At 36.2% G+C, this 22,751-nt stretch overlaps 1 protein-coding gene across 1 annotated transcript; it reads right to left on the minus strand.

The window, feature by feature from the left end:
- Nucleotides 1-1,739: 1,739 nt before the first annotated feature.
- LOC149227351 (arabinogalactan O-methyltransferase 1-like) lies at nt 1,740-22,021 on the minus strand. Its single transcript, XM_089375485.1, has 2 exons — nt 21,747-22,021; nt 1,740-2,835 (listed from the first exon to the last, which is right to left on the minus strand). The coding sequence occupies exons 1-2, from the start codon at nt 21,829-21,831 to the stop codon at nt 1,886-1,888; spliced, it is 1,035 nt and encodes a 344-aa protein (XP_089231611.1). The 5' UTR covers nt 21,832-22,021; the 3' UTR covers nt 1,740-1,885.
- Nucleotides 22,022-22,751: the final 730 nt, after the last annotated feature.

Consider the following 22,751-nt stretch of genomic DNA (forward strand, 5'->3'; position numbering starts at 1 on the left):
ATAGCTCCTTAATCTACCTCTAGCAATATTTACTCACATGGAGTATTCAACTACATGGAATTAAAAATAATGTCGACTGTCTTCAATCCACTCCATTAATTCTTCTTGATTGGCATGGCTAGAATATGCATGCAACTTCTTCATTTTGTGTTGTTACATCTTCTACACTTCATCTAGTTCTTCTATAGGAACTTGCCTTTTCATATTTACTCTTTTTTAAATGAAATGTTTCACTTTTCATGCTAACTCAATGGTATTTAATCTTTCCATGATCACCTTCATCATGACTACAAGGTCATCAACAACAACTTCATATTTTCTTTTGTTGTCTCTCCCTATATCCAGCATAAAAATTCATGTCTTCTCATCATGTGGTATAAAATTCATTTCTTCTCATCATGTTGTCTTCTTCCGCATGCCCAATTTTAACAATACTATTTTTTTTACCTCATGCCTCTCTTAATGTTCATCATCCTTTCTTTTGTTGTCTCTCCTTATATCCATCATAAGAAATCAAAGAAAATTTTAAGGATGGAAATTTATCTTAAAGTTTAGTGACTTAGGGAAATCTCACAACTCCCTAATATGCAAACCATAAAATGTTTCTTGATATTTTTGTAAACTTATTCAAATTTCTAATGGTTTTATATATACATAGTCTCTATAAATTTTGACGATTTTTAAGGTAAAGCAATTTTATACTACAAAATTTGGGCAAATCATTTTTAAGAAAAATGATAGTTGGCCATTTTTTTTTAAATGATGAAAAATTAACCCACCTACAAATATTAACCCCTAAAATTTTCCTTGTAAGGATCATATTATCTTCTTCAACATACCTAATTTTAACAATATTATTTTTTTAACCACATGCAAAATACCTCTCTTAGTATTCTATCTGCATTATTTCCCTTTTCACAATAATAATATTTTAATTTTCTACCACGTTTCTACACAATCAACTACAACTCAAGCTCAACATCCTCTCACTCTTCTTAAAAAATTATACTTAACGCTTTATTCTTATTTGAAAACATCTGCCACATTCAAGAGTTTCCGTACTCTCAGGATTCACTTAATCAGTTAATTTGATACCACTTCATGCACTGCCAATGGCCCTGAAATCAAATTCACAGAGCAAAAACACTCACACTATACATAAAATCTACAAACAAACATTCCACACAGAATCTATCGTCAAAGCAAAGATATTCAACATCAACCTATTTAAAGTATATCGAATCAATGGGTAATTCTCTTGAGCTTTGTCTCATTCACAAAACCAATCACAGTGTCTCTAAATCACAGACAACCACCAATTATAAGAAGCCCAAATCTTGGAGAGCCGAAAAAATGCCTTTTACATCAAAATCTCAAATATTTAGACTTTGAAGTGATAACTACTCAATTCCCAAGTCTTGTGGTAATTCCAACATTTACTGAATTGGTATTGATTACACACAGTTAATAATCATCTCTTGAACTTCCATTTATGGGGTAATTCAAACATTTATTCAATTGTTGTGCAGGAACTAGTAGTTGTCCCACACACCTATCAAAACATATAAAAAACATTTATAATTTAAACATAAATAACATTTATAATTTAAACATAAATAGATAATGTTAAATACCCTTCTTTATGCGAAATGCAATCTGGATTTTCTCCTCTAATGAGCTGTGTAAGGCTTAGGACTGGTCATAAACAGATGCACTGGTGCCTATGTACTAAATTTGCCATACATTTTGTCTACAGGGAAAGCCTACATGGAAAATAAGAAGTGCAGTTGCATATTGTTGAAAACAGAGATGAAGGGCTAAGCCTTATTGTTCTCCATCCCCAATTGTCGGTCGGAAATACCATGATGAGTAAACACTGCAACCATTATTCCTTATTGCTCATAGGTGACGGACAGAAGAAGCCGTCAGTGCTACCGCTGGTGGGCTTCATCCTGGAAAATGGGGGAACCCTGAAATGCCAAAGCCTCCCCAAAGATCCCACCAGATTGCTGCTGCACAGGAACTCCCCGGCATACATTTGCTCCACTCTCCTATCAACATCATGAAGGAAAATATCTGTGGATCCTTCCTTCTTCCTGTTACTGGCCATCACGGCTGCCGTGAAAATGGCGGACATTCTCCCGGGCGCGGCATCGAAGTAACCACGGGGGGCATCAATCATGATCACATCCCACTCCGTCTCGTAGATGAGCGCGGGCAAATTGGTGAGAGCGAGCTCGCATTTGGAGGACCTCAAGGCCCGGGTGGGGCTGCAGGAGGATCCATTTCTTCTGTAGTTGTGCAGCAGGGCGTCCGCCATGGACATTTTCGTTTGGTATTGGACGTGATAAGCTTCAATTCCTGGTTGGCTCTCCACGACTTTCCGTATCCAATTGGAGTCCTCTTCCAGGAAAACGGTTTTGCCATGGGCATTGAGGGCATTCCAAAGGGGGCTGTCGTAGCCGAGGCCGAAGACGAGGAAATTGCAGGGGCTTCTCACAGAAAGTACTTCCAGGGTGAGATTGATTTCAGCTTTCTTCTGCTGGGGCAGGATCTTGCTCGTCGCGTAGTGCACAAGCGTCCTCGCAACCTCGCCCGGAAGCCACTGCTGGTCACGCTCAACCCCATGACCGGATGAAAGCGGAGAAGAAGAGGTGCAGCCTGCTAAGCTGTAATCCTTGAGGCCCGACCCATCCCTCCGGCCCTGCCATATCTGTAACGAGATGAACACAACTGTGACGACAATTACTGCCACCAATGTCCTCGCAATCCACGGACTTTCCGACAGTGGAAGCCTCTTTGAAATCTGCATTGGATCGAATCCGCTCCGCTGCACTGGTATGTATGCAGACAACTCTGTTTTATATATGCAGAGGGGATGTAAAATATAAATGCAACCGATGAACACTGGACAGTTGTCGAGTGTGAATGGGCGGCGGTCCTCGAAAGGTAAAGGTACCAACCCACGACAAAGTCTAATCCAAAGTTACGACAATGTCTAATCCAAAGGTGTTTAAAGAATTAAAGCCATGAGTTTTTTAATAACAAAGATTATGATAAAGTCTAATCCAAATAACAAAGGATTTTTTAATAACAAAGGTTATGACAAAGTCTAATTCAAAAGGTTATGACAAAGTCTGATTCAAATAATAAAGGTTATGACAAAGTCTAATTCAAAAGGTTATGACAAAGTCTGATTCAAATAATAAAGGTTATGACAAAGTCTAATCTAAAGGTGTCTAAAAAATTGAACTCATGATTTTTCAACAGTAAAGGTTACGACAAAGTCTAATTGAAAAATGTTTAAAGAATTGAACTGATGACTTTTGAATAGCAAAGGTTAAGACAAAGTCTAATCCAAAGGTGTCTCAAAAATTCAACCCATAACATAGCAAAGGTGACTTGATCAGCTAAATTAATTTTTGAGCTAAATTAAATATACATTTGTAAATAACAAAACAAAAATACTTTAATGACACTTTTGCTTCAATAGTAAAAGTGCTTTAATAACACAACACCAACTAAATTAAATATACATTTGTAATTAACAATATAAATAACTTGAAATTTCAATAAGAAACAAGACAGCATAGCTAGCATTCTGTGCAACTTAATTTAATAAAATATTGTAATGTCATGATGTGTTGTATGGACTCCAAACAATAATAAAATTGTAAAATGAGTTATATGAATATTTGTTTAACCTTTTTTATTAATTTTTTTTAATATAATTAAACATTTTTTTGTAGATAGATGTTAGTTTTATATATATATATATATATAATATATATATATATATATAATTGATATTGAAGAGAATAATAACAAGTTACTAATTATTTATTTAATATTGAATGATGGCAATTTTTTTATTTAATGCTCATATTATAGTACACATGTCATGTCATTAGAGTATAAATTGATATAATGAAAGTTGTACAAATTGTACACATGTTATTTTTACATATATTTTTCAAATTTATATTTTTAAATCATTTTTTCATAAATTAAAAAATAAAACCCATAAAAATTGTCCATTTAATACTTTACACCATTGAGAAAATGAAATTTTTGAATATAATTACAAATCATTTGTGTTTATGGTACATAGTAATTAATATATAATGTTATCTTTCAAATTATTTATATTTATTGTACATAGTAATTAATGATATAGTACGTAGTCATTAATAATAAAATACACAAAGTTCAATTCTTGTCATCATTACACAATAAGAGGGGAGACATTTCAACCAATCATATTTGAGATAAATAGAAATAAATTTTATTTAAAAATAATAAATTTAATTTTATAATGTTAAACTTTGAATAAATTTTAAATTTTTATAGTCAAAGAAAAACTAATAGCAAGTCAATGAAAAATTGAATACGTTATATTCTAGATTCTGCGATATTGATATAATAATAATGTAGCATCACAAGATTCCTCTTTTGTTCAAATGTGTTCCATTTTGGAGTTTTATTCATAATAAGGATTACGTTTTTACAAAAAATTACAAAGGGTTGTCTTATGAACTATTTAGTCAAAACTTGTTTGGCTTAACTCTTATATTTAATTATTAGGGAACTTCGACAATTCAATATATGAGATATTTTCAAGATTATTTTGGATGAGTAAGTGATTAATCAATGACACATATCCCCAAGATTTAGTTGCAACTAACTAATTTTTCATAATTTTTAATATTTCACTTAACATCCATTGCATCAAGATATAGACATCTTAGACTGACATTAATTTATGACTCATATCCATGAAAATGTTGAAACTTACTAGTTTCTCATAATTTTGAATAACTCACTTAAAACCCATTGCATTACCGTTTACTTGAATTTTGTGTACATCATTAAGATATGTAAATAAATAACCTTCTACCTTGTAGCTTATGAAAACTATAATGATTTTTTATAGATTGGTGATGAAATAAATGAGTGTTTCTAAAGGGGTGATTTCTCATTTACTCATTGTCGGTAGAAATTTAATTTCTCAAACAACCTTTGTGATTATGGAAGGTAACTTGGGAAAGGTTCTTAATAAGAGGTTTGCCAAGCTTTTATCGTATTGTCTCCTTTAATAGGAGATAATAAAGAAGGAGAAGGCCCACTTTTTTATATTTTTGAGGTCAAGGAGAGAAGGTGTTTGTGATCTTAAAGGGGTTAAATGGAGGTTTATCTTTACTCGAGGTTATTGGTAAAAAAGGCAATAATGGAGGCCAAAAAAGTATCATATCTTCCTTTTTGGTAGGTAACTTTTAATTGGAAGGGAAATTAGAGCAAGTAAATATCAAAGTGTAGGATTCTAATCATTTGTTTATGCCTAAATTCTGAGGAAGGTGGTAAGATATGTGATGTCCTTGCAAAGAAACAATTGACGGAGTTCTTCTCTTATCTAAAGGTAGATGTGGGGTGATTATATTTAGTTTGAACACTAGTGTGTATTTTTGTTCTAAATCGTGGTCATTTGTATTAGATTTAGGATTTATGGTTCATGCCTAGGATTTGGGAAGGAGTTATCGATCCATGAACATATATGGGCCCTATTTAGATAGAGTTCCTTTCTAGGATAATTTCTTTTACAATATTTTTCTAGATCATGAGAATAACATTTTGGGAGGACATCTTAATTTCTCTATATGAATATTTCATATTTTAGGGAGAGAATGCTTTAACCAATCCCCTTTTGAAATACTTTATGAGTCCAAGGTAGATGATAAAGGTCTCATATATGTGGCTTCAATCAAGAGGAAGCAATAGAGGCTTTTAGGTAAAAAATGGCCCTCAAAACAAAAAATATGTTATCCACATCAACTTTAAAAGAACCAATAAGATTCTAGATGATGATGTCATCCATAAGGGTAAATAGGTTTTGGAAGGAAAGAAAGAAACCATTTTTTTATCATATTTTTTTACTTAACTCATGAGTTTACACAAAGTTTAAGTGTAGGCTAGTCATTGGCTTTGGAATTAAACTCTGCATCTAATGAGTACCCACTTTACATGCATTTCACAAACTTGTAATGAGATAAACTAGAAATACATGAAGAAAGTATGTTTCTTTAAAAAAAAACACAAAACTTCATGTATTTCCATTTTATCTTACTATGGATCTATCAAAGGTATGTGGAGCGGGTAACCATTGGATGCACATTTTAATTCCAGGTCCAACATATGCTTACAATTGAACTTTGAGTAAACCAATAAAGAGTTAAGCCAAAATTATGATAAAAAACTAGTTTTCTCTTTCCCTTTGAAAATTTGTAACTCTTATTTTATTATTTTTAAATATTAGTTAAATATTTTTTGTTATGAAGCTCATTTTAGACTTCAAAACTTCACTAATTCCCACATGTAGAAATAAGAAGGTGGGTGTTTATATAATTTTCAAGATGATAGATGATTTTTAAATCTTTGAATCATTATTAAATGATAATCTAAGAGTGAGACTATGGGTAGGTACTAGTTAGGACTTACACCATTTCTTTGTTCTTTCAAAGTTAGTTGGTATTTGTAATAATTCTCCATGCCAATTTAAATTCAATCGTCACTGGGAAGAGGATGAGTGTTTTGCATATTTAGTTAAGAGTTAATGGTCTTATTATTATAATAATGCAAGGATATTGAAAAAGGACAAGGGATAAATAATGAATTGGGCTCATGAGATGAAGTTGATGATGAGAAGGAACTAACAGATATTGAAGATAAATTGGATACCCTTAACTTTCATCATTCTTGTCAACAACTCAAATATTTTTTCTTATCCTTATCTCTCTACTTATTCTCTTGATTTCTCTTCAACTATTTCCCCTCCACTTTCAATGAAAAACAACATTACTCTTGTAATGAATGCATCTTTTCTACAAAGTCTTCTTTCTAATTGAAATCTTCAAATAATTCATAAATTTCATAATTTCTTCCTCATGCTCTCTTACACACTAACTCTCATGGACACATTACAAAATTACTTAAAATATTTCTCTACAGAAACATTGTTCTACTTTAGTTTCCCTTATGTTGTAAACATGTTCAAAACATAAAAGCTACAAACATACCTCTTAACTTAGTGACCAACTCTTCTCAATTTTTCGTCTTTCACTTTTTTCCATCTTCAACTACTACCATCAATCATATGCATAGCTCTGCAACCTTCTCCAAGTCGTCTTCACTCTCATGAATCATTCAACTGCATGGCATTTGAGACAATGTTGAATGTATTCAATCAACTCCGTTAATTCTTCTTGATATGCACTTCTAGAATATACATGTAACTTCTTCATTTGAGTTTTCTCCATCTTTTGCAATTCCTCTAGTTGTTCTATAACTACTTGCCTTTCCTCTTCATCTTCACTCTTGTTTTAATGAGGTGATTTCTTTTTAATGTTACCTCAATTTCATTCAATATTTCCACCATTTCCCTCGTCATGGTTCCAAGGTCATCAACAACACCTTCATATATTCTTTTGTTGCCTCTTCCTCCCCCAATCGTAACAAATCCATTTCTTCCTATTGTGTTGTCTTCTTTAACATGTGCAATCTAAATAATAGTATTTTTTTAATCTCCTGCAAGCTACCTCACTTGGTATTTTATCTACATCATTTCCCTCTTTCACAACAATGATCTTTCAATATTCTCACACATCTATGTTGAGTTTTTAAGTGCAATAGATTCAAGCACAATATTTCTGAAATACTCACAATTATTTCAAATGATATATATCTATATCTATATATATATATATGTATATGTATATGTATATGTATATGTATATGTATATGTATATGTATATGTATATGTATATATGTATATATGTATATATATATATATATATATATATAAATTAATTATTTTAACAATTCCAGTTTATCATTAAGCAATTATACTTCAAAAATTCAACCATAAAACTCTAAGGATAGTAGAAATCACAATACACAAAGAGAACACAAGATTTACCTTAGGAAAGCCCACTAAGAGGAAAAACCATTATAGTAGTTCAATTCTTCTGAGCCAGCCAAGTAATAAAGGATTTGAGATGCTTGCATTTCCCTTAACTTGATCGATAATAATTTTTTAATCCCCATTGATATGAATGTTTGGGATATCAAGGAAGTTGGTGAACCATAGGAGGCCCCATAAGGCCATTGCTTCCACCCTAGTGTTGGTGCTGCTACCTCCATGCCAATAAGTTATGTATGGCCATGTCTCTGAGATGGCAATCCAAAAACAACATCCACATGTGTTCCATTGTGTAGCACCATCAAAAAATCCCATATGGTATTCTATCTGAAGTTCAGTCCTCTTGTGACGAGGTGCTTGGGAGAAAAAATCATTAGATGTATGCAGTGTAAGATTAATTAAAGTACTATCGATTACCTTATAGAAATCTCCTGAGTAATTATGAAATATGCATATATTTATCCACTTCCATATTTCCCAAAATAGAATAAGTGGAATGGGTCTCCAGACAGACTTTTGATAGCTCCACCAATACAAGCAATCTACAATGCAATCATATTGAATATACGGAAAACCAATACGTGAAGACAACGTTTCCCATACCTGAACCATATATTGATAGTTGAGGAAAATGTGATTGTTATTTTTCGCTTCCTCTTTATAGATAGAACAGATGTTAGGTCCCTGCCATTGTCTCTTTTGCAAGTTCTCCCAAGTAAGATTTTTATTATGGAAAACCAACCATGTAAAAAGTATGATTTTGTTTGGTATTTTGGTTTTCCAAAAAGCAAAAAAAACATGCTTCTCCCTTAGTTGTGCATCCACAGAACAGAGAGTGTGGTATGTATCAGCAACAAGTATGCTATATTTCTTCATCTTTCCTAACCATATTAATTTATCATGCATGCCAGCACAACATATCCCAAGTTGTTGCATACCGGTAACAATCTGGTTCCATTCCAAGTCCCAATGTCCAAGAAGACCCAATTCATGTGCATTCTTCTAGACTGGGCATGGTCCCCTCCATACTGAAATGGATTAACTCCAAAACTATATGCTTCTTCCTTTTAAGGAATGTATTAGCCGCTCCAAGATCATAACATCATTGCAACACCCAAAATGTGATTTATACCAATGAAAATTTTGTGGCCCGATCTAATGTTCCATGCCAATTGTTGGAGAAAGATCTTAGCAACTTTTTGAAAGATGAGCCAGATAGCCGATCCATTTATAGCTCCAATAGAACCCTTTCAGAACCAGTATATGAAATCATGGTCCTTCAAATATTTATGTCTGATGACAAGACTCCATGTTCCAAACCCAAAGATACCCCTCCATAGAGACTTCATTAATAACGCCCTCCCAAAGCGACATAGGTCTAGAATCCCCCATCCACCCATGTCCTTTGGCAAAGTGATCGTGGACATCTTAGATAAATGATATTTCTTATGCTCATGACTCCCCCCCCAAATAAAGTTAACCATAATGCGTTTGAGACAGAGAATGATGGCTGCAGGGATATGATAAAGATGAGCCCAGTATACCCCTAGTTGATTTAGGACAACTTGTGTAAGGATGACACGACCCCCCAGGGATAGACATCTATATTACCACCTAGAAAGATTCTTAAAGAATCTATCTACAAGCCATTGCCAGTTAGCATTCCTATATTTACAGGGTTTGATATGGTATCCCAAGTACTTCATACCATGACCCATCAATTCAGCTTCGATTCCAAACAATTTTTTTATATTGCAATGATGTCCTAGTCACAATTTCCATGATAGATAATATATTTGTGTACATTCATATACAAACTGGTAGCATTGGAAAATTTCTTGAAAATATGAAAAGGGTACAACCATGGAAATCTATTCGACATACCCATGATGAGTACGCCATCTACAAATAAGCCATACGATATATTGATGTTGTTTCCCATCTTCAGAGCCTGGAATTGGTCTCGTTCCACTGCTTTAGAAATGTGCAGGCTCAAATTATCCATAGCCAAGACAAATAATAACAAAGATAAAGAGCAGCCCTCTCTAAGTCCTTGCCCAGCCCGAAAGAAATTTGTACGTTATCCTTTTATAATCACATAATAATTAACATTAACCACACACGCCATAATCCATTCAAATCATCGGGTTTTATGCCAATTTTGAATAGGACCAGCCTGAGGTATCCCTAATCCAGGCAATCAAAAGCCTTCTGCAGATCCACTTGCAAGATGGTCGCATTGAGATGTTTTTTATGGATCGAATGCAAACATTCTTGTGCATTTGCAACAACATCATGAATTTTTCTATCCTATAGAAAGCCATGTTTCTCGGGAGATATATGCCGAGATAGAGTACCCCGCATATGCCCAACAATGGTTTTTGAGAAAACTTTGTAGATAAGGTTACACAACGAGATTGGCCTGTAGTTCGCAAAAAAAGTAAGAGGATTGCGCTTCGAGATAAGAGCAATATATGTGGATTTAATACGATGATGAACCTCCCTAGTGAGTCTTGACTCCTCTACCATGTGCAATAGATCATTTTTGAAAAGATAAAAAAAATGTGTGAACAGTTCCATAGTCCACTCGTCCGGCCCTAGGCTTTTATCACCATTGAAAGATTTAAGGACTCCGAGTAATTCATTCTTAGTGATGCTTCTAAACAGCGCATCATTTGATTCTTGGTCGTACATAGTCAGGAAATGTTCAATCCCCCATATGAGATCTTCAACAACAATGTTTTCGTTGCGTCCATATGCCTCTTTGAAATGGGAGGTCGCGGCTTTGGATATCTCCTCCTGTGACTGGAAATGTTTTCCATCAACATCATCTATCCCCCATATAGCATTTGAATTGCGCCTATGGTTTGCAAAACGATGGAAAATATTTGTATTTATGTCCCCTTCTTTAATCCAGATAGCCCGACTCTTTAAATGCCAATTGGCTTCTTCAATATCTAAGACTCTTTTGCTTTTTAATTCCAGCTCCAGAATGTGTGAACGGGTAGCTTCAAGAAGATTATTTGTGGCCATCAAGGGGAGGAGGAGGTCCAATTCACTTTGTATATCATTGATTTCTTTTTCCACAGACTGATTTTTCCTCTTCTGCCAGTTTTTAACCTCCCCGTGGAGGGTCTCTAGATTGTCTAGTATATGAATCATAGGGGGAGATCCAAATTCATAATCACGAAACCATGTATCCCGCACCAGAGTGTTAAACTCTGGATCATCTAACCAAGTACTGTTAAATTTAAATGGCATGCCCAGTCGCATCTTCGACCTTCTCCATACAAGTGTGATAGATATGTGATCTGATAGAAAATTACTGATAGTCTTCAAGTGCACATCTCCCAGATGAGAAACCAACTACTCATGCATTAAAAGCCAATCCAATCTCTTGACGACATATGCCTCTCTAGCTCCACCATTGTCCCAAGTGGGAGCCATTTCATCTGGGCAAATGTCCACAAAGTTGTGTGCTAGAAGAGCATCACACAACATCCCCGCCAATGCGTCAATCCTCTGGGACCTCCCCCATACTTCTTCCAAAAAAATTGTACAGTTTAAATCCCCTGCAATAATGAGGGAGGCGAACTCCATAATACCTTAAGAAAATAACTGGTCTGAGAAAATGGCCCTATCTCTCTATGGAGCATAAGTATTCAAAATGTGGATGCGGCCACCTATTCCGCGGATATATTCTTCAAGCAAAATGCCCGCAAAACATCTATAAGCTTTAATGTTGTCCCACCTAGGGTCCCAAATAGCCACTAAACCACCCGAGAGACCCTCAACCACAATAGTAGAAATATGTCATTCCGGGAGCATTTTCTGGAAATATTGAACAACATGTGGAACAAAGTGCATGGATTCTTGCAGTAGAATGATATGTCGATGGAGAGAGAAGAAAAGACTCTTGAGGGATCGATATTTCAGGGTAGCCCCCAAACCCCGTATATTGAGGGACATAATGAACATCATGGAGACTTCAGCTCGGCCAGCCATGCTCTAAGGGCCTGTGGGGGGGGATGTTAGCAATGGGCACATCAACCAAAAATTAGTCCATTGGGGAGGAAAGTGGATTAGGCCTGGGACATCCTCTAAAATGTCAGCTTCCACAGTTTTGTTTCCGCCTGAAAGTGATGTTACTTGCAAAGGTTGTTGGGTGTGGAGCCTGATTATCTTCTATATTCAAAGGTATCATCGCATTGGACCCCAGTTCGAAATGGGGTGGCAACGTTGCTCGTAAGATATTTGCTGCAGGGGGGTTAAGGGGCGGGCGAAGCTAAGAATAGATGTAAAATTGCCTTGTAAAAATATAGTAATTTCTAGTCAATCTGGGTCGTTCATTAGGCAGAGATCTGACGGTAGAAGTTATGTTTAATTTATGGTCTTTTTCCCTAGAAGGCAACCCCTCACTATATATGAGGGAATTGTATTGCATCTATGTAGATCTGTATTCTGAGTGAGAAAGAGAGAGGAGATTGAGAGCGATGAGGGTGTTACAACGGATTTGCTGTAGGTTGTATCTCTTCAATTTGCTAGATAATATAAAAGGAAGGACTGGTTGTCTCTTCGTGGACGTAGCCCAAACTGGGTGAACCACGTATATATGTGTCTCTCTTGTTTTATGCGTTTTCTGTGTTTATATTTCTGCAATATTTTATGTGTTCCATTGCTTCGTAATATATAATTTTCTAACAACTGGTATCAGAGCCAAAGGTCTTTTTTGGCTAACAAACTCGCAGGAGAGAAGGATTCCTGGTTCGAGCGGTAGCAATGGCGGAAGATGGTAAGTTTAGGGTCGAGAAATTTAACAGCCAAAACTTCTCGCTGTGGAAGATACAGATGGAATATTATCTGTATCAAAAATATCTGTACCTACCATTGGGCGGAAAAACAAAGATGTTGATGGGTATGACAGATGAAGAATGGAGCCTTCTCAATAGAAAGGCACTCAGAACTGTACAGTTGTGCCTCGCAGCGTTGGTCACCTTCAACATTTCGAAGGAAACAATGACAAAGGGTTTGATTAAGGCGTTGGAGAAACTATATGAATAACCATCGGCCTCAAACAAGGTATTTCTTATGAAATGGTTATTTAGTATGAAGATGTCGGAAGGTCGATCTATTGCAGACCATTTATATTATTTTAATACTATTACAAGTCAGTTATGTTCTGTAGGGGTAAACTTTGATGATGAAGTTAGAGCTCTGTTATTCTTGTGCTCATTGCCAGAAAGTTGGAATGGTTTAGTAATGGCCATTAGTAAGTCTGTTTCTGGATCTAGTATTTTAAAGTATGATGATGTTATCGGTGCTATCCTTAGCGAGGAAATGTGAAAAAAAGCTTCAGTGAGACATCGGGTAATGCTTTGAGTGCAGAGTCCAGGGGAAGAAAAATGGAAAGAGGAAAGAGCTCAGGATATCGCAGTAAATCAAGGAAAGGCAGATCCAAGTCCAGATCAGGGATAGTCTGCTGCAAATGCGGAAAGAAAGGACACCTAAAGAAAGACTGTAGATCTCGGAAGGGAAAAGAAGGATATGCACAACAAGAAAACAATCATGAAGCAAATGTGACAGGTGAGGTGTTACAAGATGCTTTGATTCTTTCTTTCGAAAATATTACTGATTCCCGGGTAGTAGATTTAGGGGCCTCATTCCATGCCACACCTGATAAGAAATACTTTCATGACTATGTTCAAGGAGATTTTGGACAAGTCCGTTTGGGTGATGATAAACCCTGTAAAATTGTTGGAATGGGTAAGGTTCTTGTAAAACAGCAGAATGGAAACCAATGGCTACTAAAGGAGGTAAGGCATGTTCCAGATTTGAAGAAAAATCTGATTTCAATAGGGTAGTTAGGCAGTGAAGGTTGTGAGACAACTTTCACAAATAAAGCTTGGAAGGTCACCAAAGGAGCCTTGGTAATAGCAAAAGGTGAAAAGGTTGGTACATTGTATTTATGCAATGGTATTTCTAACTCTGTTAATGCTTTAACTTCCAAAGGAGCAGATGCAGCATTATGGCATCATAAGCTCGGACACATGAGTGAAAAGGGGATAAAGATTCTTCACTCAAGGAATTTGTTGCAGGGTTTGAAGAATGTTGATTTGGAATTCTGCGAGAATTGCATTTATGGAAAACAGAAGAGAGTTAGATTTCTGAGAGTTGGGAAAGAAAAGAAGAGCAAAAAATTAGAGCTTGTGCATACAGATGTATGGGGACCTGCTCACGTATCATCTCTAGGTGGCTCTCGCTATTATGTTACTTTTATTGATGATGCAACTAGAAAAGCTTGGATTTATTGTATTAAGAATAAATCTGATGTATTTGATACTTTCAAGAAATGGAAAGCTTTGGTTGAGATTGAGACAGGAAAGAAATTGAAGTGTCTCGGATCAGACAATGGAGGTGAATATTGTAGCAAAGAGTTCGATACGTACTGTTCAGAGCATGAAATTCGTGGAAGAAGATTGTTCCATGAACACCACAAGAAAATGGTGTGTGAGAAAGGATGAATAGAACAATCATGGAGCGTGCAAGGCGCATGAGATTGCATGCAGGGTTTCCTTTACAATTTTGGGCAGATGCTTTAGATACTGTTGTTTATCTAATAAACAAAGGGCCTTCAAGTTCCTTGGATGGTGGTGTTCCAGATGAAGCATGGACAAGTAAAATGGTAAACTACTCTTTTTTAAAGCCTTTTGGTTGTGAGGCCTTTGTCCATATTAATAAAGAAAATAGAACAAAGCTTGAGGCAAAGTCAAAGAAATGTACCTTTATTGAATATGGTGTTAATGATTTTGGTTATCGCTTATATGATTACGAAAATCACAAAAAATCATTAGGAGAAGAGATGTAATATTCAATGAAAAGGTCTTGTATAAGAATCAGTTGCAGGAAAAGAAACAAGAAAAAGAAAACAAGGAATATGCAGTCCTTGATGAGATCATTGAAAAAGTAAAGGTGCTTGAAAATAATAATAATCAACAACCACCACAACAACATTTAGGCACCCCAAACACCTGAAAGTGGTGTTAGAAGATCTACCAGGATAAGTAGACCCCCTGGATGATACTCACATTCATTATATTATTTATTGTTGACTGATTCTGGTGAACCCGAATGTTATGAAGAAGCAATGCAGGTTGAAAGTAGGAAGAAGTGGGAGCTAGCCATGGAAGAAGAGAAGGACTCCTTAATGCATAACCAGACTTGGGACTTAGTCAGGTTGCCTGCAGGAAAAACTACATTGAAGAATAAATGGGTTTACAGGTTGAAGGAAGAAGATGGAGGAAAACAGAGGTACAAAGTTAGACTTGTGGTGAAGGGGTTTGCACAGAAGAAAGGTATTGATTTTGATGAAATATTTTTTCCTGTTGTTAAAATGACTTCAATCAGAACTATTCTAAGTCTAGTAGCAGCTGAAGATTTGCATCTTGAGCAGTTAGATGTAAAGACAACCTTTCTCCATGGGAATTTGGAGGAAGAGATATATATGCAACAGCCACAAGGATATGAGGTAAAAGGGAAGGAGAAACTAGTGTGCAGGTTGAAGAAGAGCTTGTATGGCTTAAAACAGGCTCCAAGGCAATGGTATCTAAAATTTGACAAGTTTATGTCTGAACAAGGTTATACTAGATGTCACTTTGATCATTGTGTTTATCCGAAAAAGCAAAATGATGGCAGCTATATTATATTGTTATTGTATGTAGATGACATGCTTGTTGCAGGGTCTAACATGCAGGAAATAAATTTTCTCAAAAGAAAATTGGCAAATTCATTTGCAATGAAGGATTTGGGAGCTGCAAAACAAATCCTTGGTATGAGAATAACTAGAGACAGGAAAAATCACAAACTAACATTGTCTCAGAATGAGTACATACAAAAGGTGTTGAAAAGATTTAATATGCACAATGCAAAACCAGTTAGTACACCTTTTGCTAGCCATTTTAAACTTAGTAAGGAAATGTGCCCAAAGACCCAAGAAGACATGGATTATATGTCTAAAGTTCCATATGCATCAACAGTTGGAAGCTTAATGTATGCAATGGTTTGCACAAGGCCTGATATTGCACATGTAGTGGGAGTTATAAGCAGGTACATGAACAATCCAGGAAAGGAACATTGGATGGTAGTGAAATGGATTCTCAGATATTTGAAAGGTACCACAAATCAAGCATTATGCTTTGGTGGTTCAAACATTTCTCTACAGAGATATGTTGATGCAGATATGGCAGGTGACAGAGATAATAGGAGGAGCACTACAAGATATGTATTTACTGTAGGTGGAATAACTGTCTGTTGGGTTTCAAAAATCCAAAGTGTTGTTGCACTTTCAACAACAGAAGCAGAGTATGTTGTTGCTACAGAGGCTAGTAAAGAAAAGATTTGGTTACAAAGGTTTATGGGTGAATTAGGTAAGGAGCATGATATGGGCACATTATACAGTGATAGCCAAAGTTCCATTCCTCTTGCAAAGAACTCATCATTTCATTCTAGGACTAAACACATACGGCTCAAGTACCATTTCATACGATCAGTGTTGGAAGATGGAGAGTTGAAGCTAGAATAGATACACACTAGCCAGAATCCTGCAGATATGCTAGCAAAAGTTGTAACCAGGGAGAAACTGAGAATATGCTCAGATTCAATTGGTATTCAAGTATGATGAAGAAGATGAGAAACAACCAGGTCCAAAGAGGAGTAATTGTCCATCAAATGAAGCAGCGGTGGAGTTGCTATAATCAGTCTCCAAGTGGGAGATTGTTGGGTGTGGAGCCTGATTATCTTCTGTATTCAAAGGCATCGCCGCATTGGACCCTAGTTCGAAATGGGGCGGCAACGCTGCCCATAAAATATTCCTCGCAGGGGGGGTCCAAGGGGGGACGAAGCTAAGAATAGATGTAAAATTGCCTTGTAAAAGTATAGTAATTTCTAGTCAATCTAGGTCATTCATTAGGTGGAGATATGAAGGTAGAAGTTATGTTTAATTTAGGGTTTTTTGCCCTAGAAGGCAACCCCTCACTATATATGAGGGAACTATATTGCGTCTATGTAGATCTGTATTCTGAGTGAGAAAGAGAGAGGAGATTGAGAGCGATGAGGGTGTTACAACGGATCTGCGGTAGCTTGTATCTCCTCAGTTTGTTGGATAATATAAAAGGAAGGACTGGTTGTTTCTCCGCAGACTTAGCCCAAACTAGGTGAACCACGTATATCTGTGTCTCTCTTGTTTTATGTGTTTTCTGTGTTTATATTTCTGCAATATTTAATGTGTTCCATTGCTCCATAATATATAATTTTCTAACAAAGGTAGGGCTAACGTGGGGGGTAGAAGAGCCAGATGGCTTGTGGATGGTGAGGGTCTGTAAGTCCAATGATTTCCTATTAAGAAGAAAGTCTAGGTCACTTCCAACTGAGTTAGCCGGAGAGTCCAGTGGCGAGTTGAGTGGAGTTACACTTTTTCTAGGTCCCTTAGTCTGGTTAGCAAAAAGAGAAGGTGATGAAGATGGAATGTACATGATATGAGAGGTGGAGGGAATGTCGTGAGTTGAGTATGGAGCTGAGAAAGGTGGTGTGTTTTCCAGACATGGATGGATTGATCACGGAGAGGGCTTACGGGGACGAGTAACAAGACTAGAGGGGGTCGAGAAATTTGACTTCAAAGAAGATATAGGAGAAGATGGAACCAAAATGGGGGATGAACCATTTAATGAGGAGTCAAAAGCATGAGAGCGAGGAGGATAAGAGCCAAGGGTAATACCTATATCTTGCCAAGCAAAATATCCATGTCGCATGCTTTGTGCAGGTCGGCCACCCCTGAATTGAGACTTCAAATATGCACTAGAAAAAGGCCTACAATGTAGTCGTCCACCCGGCCAACGTGGGCATTGTGCCAATCAATATGGTCCGAAAAGCCACCACGGTATTCCTTTTCGATCAAGATCCAAGCCACCCGTTTGTCTGGAGCCCCCAAGCATCGAGGATCCACATAAACAAATTTTCTGATGGCATTACCAATACCCATAAGGACCTTCTTTGTCCATAGCTCAATTGGTAATCTCAAAAATTTCATCCGGATGATCGTGTTTTGTGGCGTGTTGTGAACTGAATTGTATCCAATGTACCAGTGATGAAGCGCCAGGAAACTCTTGCCATTAATCCATGACACTATTTTGATATTTTCCAAGTCCTCCTGACTTAGAAAATGAAAACTATACCACCCCTTCAAAAGCCTCACAACAGTCAGCATGTATCCCAGCATCGACTTCCACTTCTTCTCAACCCAGTTTCTCATGTCTGTGTCACTAACTTTCGAGAAGTACCACCTTCCGATGAGAGCGTGTTTCTGCAGACTAGTAATCCTATCAACTAGTACAACATTGTCCAAAGACAATGCAGGTGGCGAGATGGTTGTTTTAATAGAACGATGCCTATGTTGGGAATGTCATCCACATGCATCATGTCCGCCACCCTACTATAGGAGGGATGCATGGTCGCCAACTGGCATACGAGCATCACCGAGAATGTTGTGCCACACATCCAGTGATCGTGGGCCCTCCCGATGGTCAGCACCAGCAGAGTGCAGGATGTGTGATTCAACATCCATCGTGGCTCGGATAATAGCCTCGTTGGCAGATGAGTCAGAGTAGATTCTTTCCATAACCCCATAGAACTCGAAAAGACCACAAAACGGATCCCAAAGGCTCTGTCTGCTAGCAATAAGTGGAGAAGTACAGGTGGGTATCTATGAAAAGAAATATGCAGGGTCCAAAAATAACTACATCCCCCTTGGGAATTGGAAGGAATGTTCACAACGATAGAATAAAACCACATAAAACCAAAAATATGTACGCCACCAGAAGGTCATCCAAATTGGGCAAAAAGGCGGTAACTGACACGGGGAATAAAAACAGATATAAATGGATGATATATGAGGATCCTAGGGCACATGGGGAAGTCTCCAACAGGCAGATGTCGTAAAAGTGAAGTGATCCCAGAAGTTAATGCCACCCGCCAGTCCCCAGGAAATGAAAACCGCCCGAGAATAGAGCAATTCTGGCACTAGAAATACTAAGCCAGGCAAAAACCCAGAGGCGAATGACCAATTCAGGCGTGAGAAACCCAACGAATGAATAAAATTATAGACCTTCCGCTGCAACATCAACAATAACAACCTTCGCAGGTCACCCAGAAGTTACATACTCGGAAACCAAAGTGTTTGCATGGTCTGGAGATATAGCATATACTCGACCACTGTTCCCGGATGGATGAAAAAATATTAAAGAGCAGACAAGGTCCCTCCTTAGAGAAATAAATCGACCAAGCGTCCCAAAATTTATTAGGCACGGATGGCATATGGGCGATGTCTCAGAGGGTGTAAATAGATCATATAAATACATAAGAGGATATATAACGCAAGGGAAAATATAAGCAATATGTGACAGATAACAGAGCGTAGGAGGTTGAATAACATCATGCTATCAAGACCCAAATCCTAGAAGAATAAAGAAAAAGGGAAATCGGAAGAAACATTCCAGATGCAACCCATAAACACGACATTCATAAACAAAGGCATGAATAGGGAATAATGCCAATAATTCAGATAGATAAACGACCCAAAAGTTCACAGGAATTAAAAACATCCACTAGATGTATGAAACATACCTTGGAGCCTGAAGGATATTGTTTGTTTGGTGTAAATTGGTGTATGGCTTCACAGTCCACGGCTAGAAGACGCTATATCCTCACGACTTACAGTCCATTGAGGCTTGGCTTGGGGCCTAAACTACCATGTCTCTTGACCAAAATGATGTGAACTGCTACGATTATTCCGAGTTCTAAAGAATAAAATCCACATAAACAAATTTTCCGATGGCATTACCAATAAACACCTAATAAGATTCCATTAATTTTGTTTAATTGTACTTAATATATACATTATAAACATAATTTCCTATAATAAATAATTAAATTAATTTATGTGTTATTAATGTATTTAAAAAAAAAAAAACTTATCTAATTTATACATGTTAATAATCTATTTTCACAAAAATAAAATTAATTAATTCGTGAGTCTTCGAGATTTTATTAGGAGGGCGTGTCTGTTATGAGTGGATGTGATCAAATATTAAATATGTTATTATATATGGTCAAAAAAGTAAAATAGCAGTGCTAGATTCATAGTGTACCAAAATGCAAAATTCGAATTTAGTACCGATACAAGATTTCCATTTTCTGTACCATCAAAGTCGATACGACCCAATTATATTTTTTCTATTGATGTCTCTCCAATATACTGTGGATTCAACTACCTTGGTTTCAACTTAAAGTTTCCGCCTGGATGCATTTATATCTGATGCTAAACAAATTATTAAGAAAAATTCTTTATATCAAATAATATTTCTATATATGGGATGCATTTATATTTGATGCCAAACAAGTCATTAAGAAAATCAATTCCATTAAGAAAGAGGAAGGTCAATGGGGTTTAAACAACATCATGAAATTTGGATGGGCACTGGTTATAAAGAGCTTCTAGCAAGTTATATTCAGATCTGGTCTTTTGCAACAAATCATTAAGAAAAACAGTCTAAAAAATCTAAATCTGTCACTTCATGAATGGATTATGGGACCGAGACTCCACCCAAAAATGGTTCATACATAGGGTATTGCTTCATGAAATTAAAATAGTGGCTTCTCCGTAATCTGCGCTGGGAGATTGGTTTGGGAGTTGCAGTGGAAATAGCGATGGATCCAATTAGAGGTTTTCAGGGAAATCACTCTGCCCATTGTTATCACCCAGTGCCTTCACGACATGAGTAAAATTTGCCTAATAAATTCAGATGATAGGGATCCAAAATATCTATATTCTACTTGGATAAGCTCTACTGAGTTGGGATTAGTAGAGATATGGGGAAAATATATTTTTAATTTGTACATGGCGAAGATCTCTTTCAGGCATAAGGCTGATTTGTTTAAATGGGACGGGAGGTCAGTGCAGGAATTCTCTATTGAAGAAGTCTACAAACATATAACTCTTGATCAACCGGGTTCAATGGAAAAATGGCGGTTTCTGAAGGTATGGTCTTGGCATATGTGCCTTTGAAACTCAAATATTTCGGATGGCTGGTGTGGCAAAACAATATTCTCACATGGAAGAATCTATGAGAGTAGGGTTTCAACAGGCCTTCTAGATGCATTATGTGTTGGGGAAGAATCTATGCAAGTAGGGTTTCAACAAGCCTTGTAGATGCATTAGGGATGCATTGTGTTGGGAAGAATCTAAGCAAGTAGGGTTTCAACAGGCCTTGTAGATGCATTGTGTGTTGGGGTGAATGTGAGATATGCCATGACCACTTAAATTTGTGTTTTATGAAAATTAAACATCAATGCATGGCTGGAGCTAACCTGCCATATATTGGGTATTTAATGCCCTCAGAGCAGCAGGCCGTTTAGCTGGATAACACGGGAGCGGGCAAATATTATTTAATGCCGAATTTGCCTGCTACTGTGTTATCGCGTTAAGTCGCTTGCTGATCTGAGGGCATTAAATACCTAATATATAAGTCAAAACGCTTCTTTCCTTTATTTTTGAAGTGAATCTGGACATGCAAGAATGCTGTCATACTTGATATATCTTATATCATATTGAGATAAAAATTGTAACAATATCTACGCATATTTCAATAAATATAGATATGTGGTATAAAGGAAATAAAAAGAAACTTCTATCCAAAAAAACTGACAACTTATGTGAAGAAATTACATTTGGGTCGCCTTGATTGCTTTTTAGGTGCTGCTGAATTTCCTGCTCCGTTTTCTCCCAGTGTGGTAACTCCATTTGAATTCATTGATCTCCACCAATTCTTTGCCAAATTTCGCTTATATTTCGGATGGGTTACATCGCTAATTGCTCAGATCATGGCTTATCAGAAGTAGAACTCATTGGCTGCATAAAACCCAGATTTATATAACTAACCATGCTTGTTTCCAAGTAGGTCAGAGCCGAGGAATTTCAACATGAAAAAGGGGGCGAGCCTGAAGCGCCGGAATAGCGGGATGCGTGACTCTGTATACATTCTTTTACACATTTCGTATGAATTTGATACTCTTTGATAATCGCAATATATAATTATTTACAGATAAATTGAATTTTAAAATCTTTTATAAGATAAAATGACGATAGTGTTACGATTGAATTCCAGCTCCACAATTCATTCCAAATAAAAAAATGCTATAAAAATATGTTGCTATGCTGTTGTTATTTGTATTTATTTGTGCAAATTTTATGTTTGAAATGGTTTTGATTATTAAAATCATAATGTAGAATTATTTAAAGATTAATTGAATTTTAAAATCATTCTATAAAGATATTGTTGTTATAAAAATATGTTGCTATGCTGTTGTCTTTTGTATTTATTTGGACAGATTTTGCGTATTCAATGGCTATGGAGTAAAATTTATATTGCAAATCCAATGTATTTAACAGATTGGTTAATTAATCAAATTTAAAAGAAAAGCATAGTTACCAAGTTCGAATTCGAATTCGGATTCGAATTCGATACGATACGATAAAAATTCGACTGGAAAATTTTCAATTCGAAAAAAATTCGAGAATAGATATCTTAAACATTTAAATATATATATATATTTTTTCTTGTAACAATAATATCTTATCAATTTTTTCCTATTCATTTTGAAATTTAAATAATTTTAATCAATATAAACAATTTTAAAACTACAGTTTACTTATCAAAACTATAATCACATT

Source organism: Pinus tabuliformis, chromosome J (genome assembly GCF_031772625.1).
Source record: "Pinus tabuliformis cultivar Carrire ecotype Pingquan chromosome J, CPIR1, whole genome shotgun sequence".
In the NCBI taxonomy this organism is placed as follows: Eukaryota; Viridiplantae; Streptophyta; class Pinopsida; order Pinales; family Pinaceae; genus Pinus; species Pinus tabuliformis.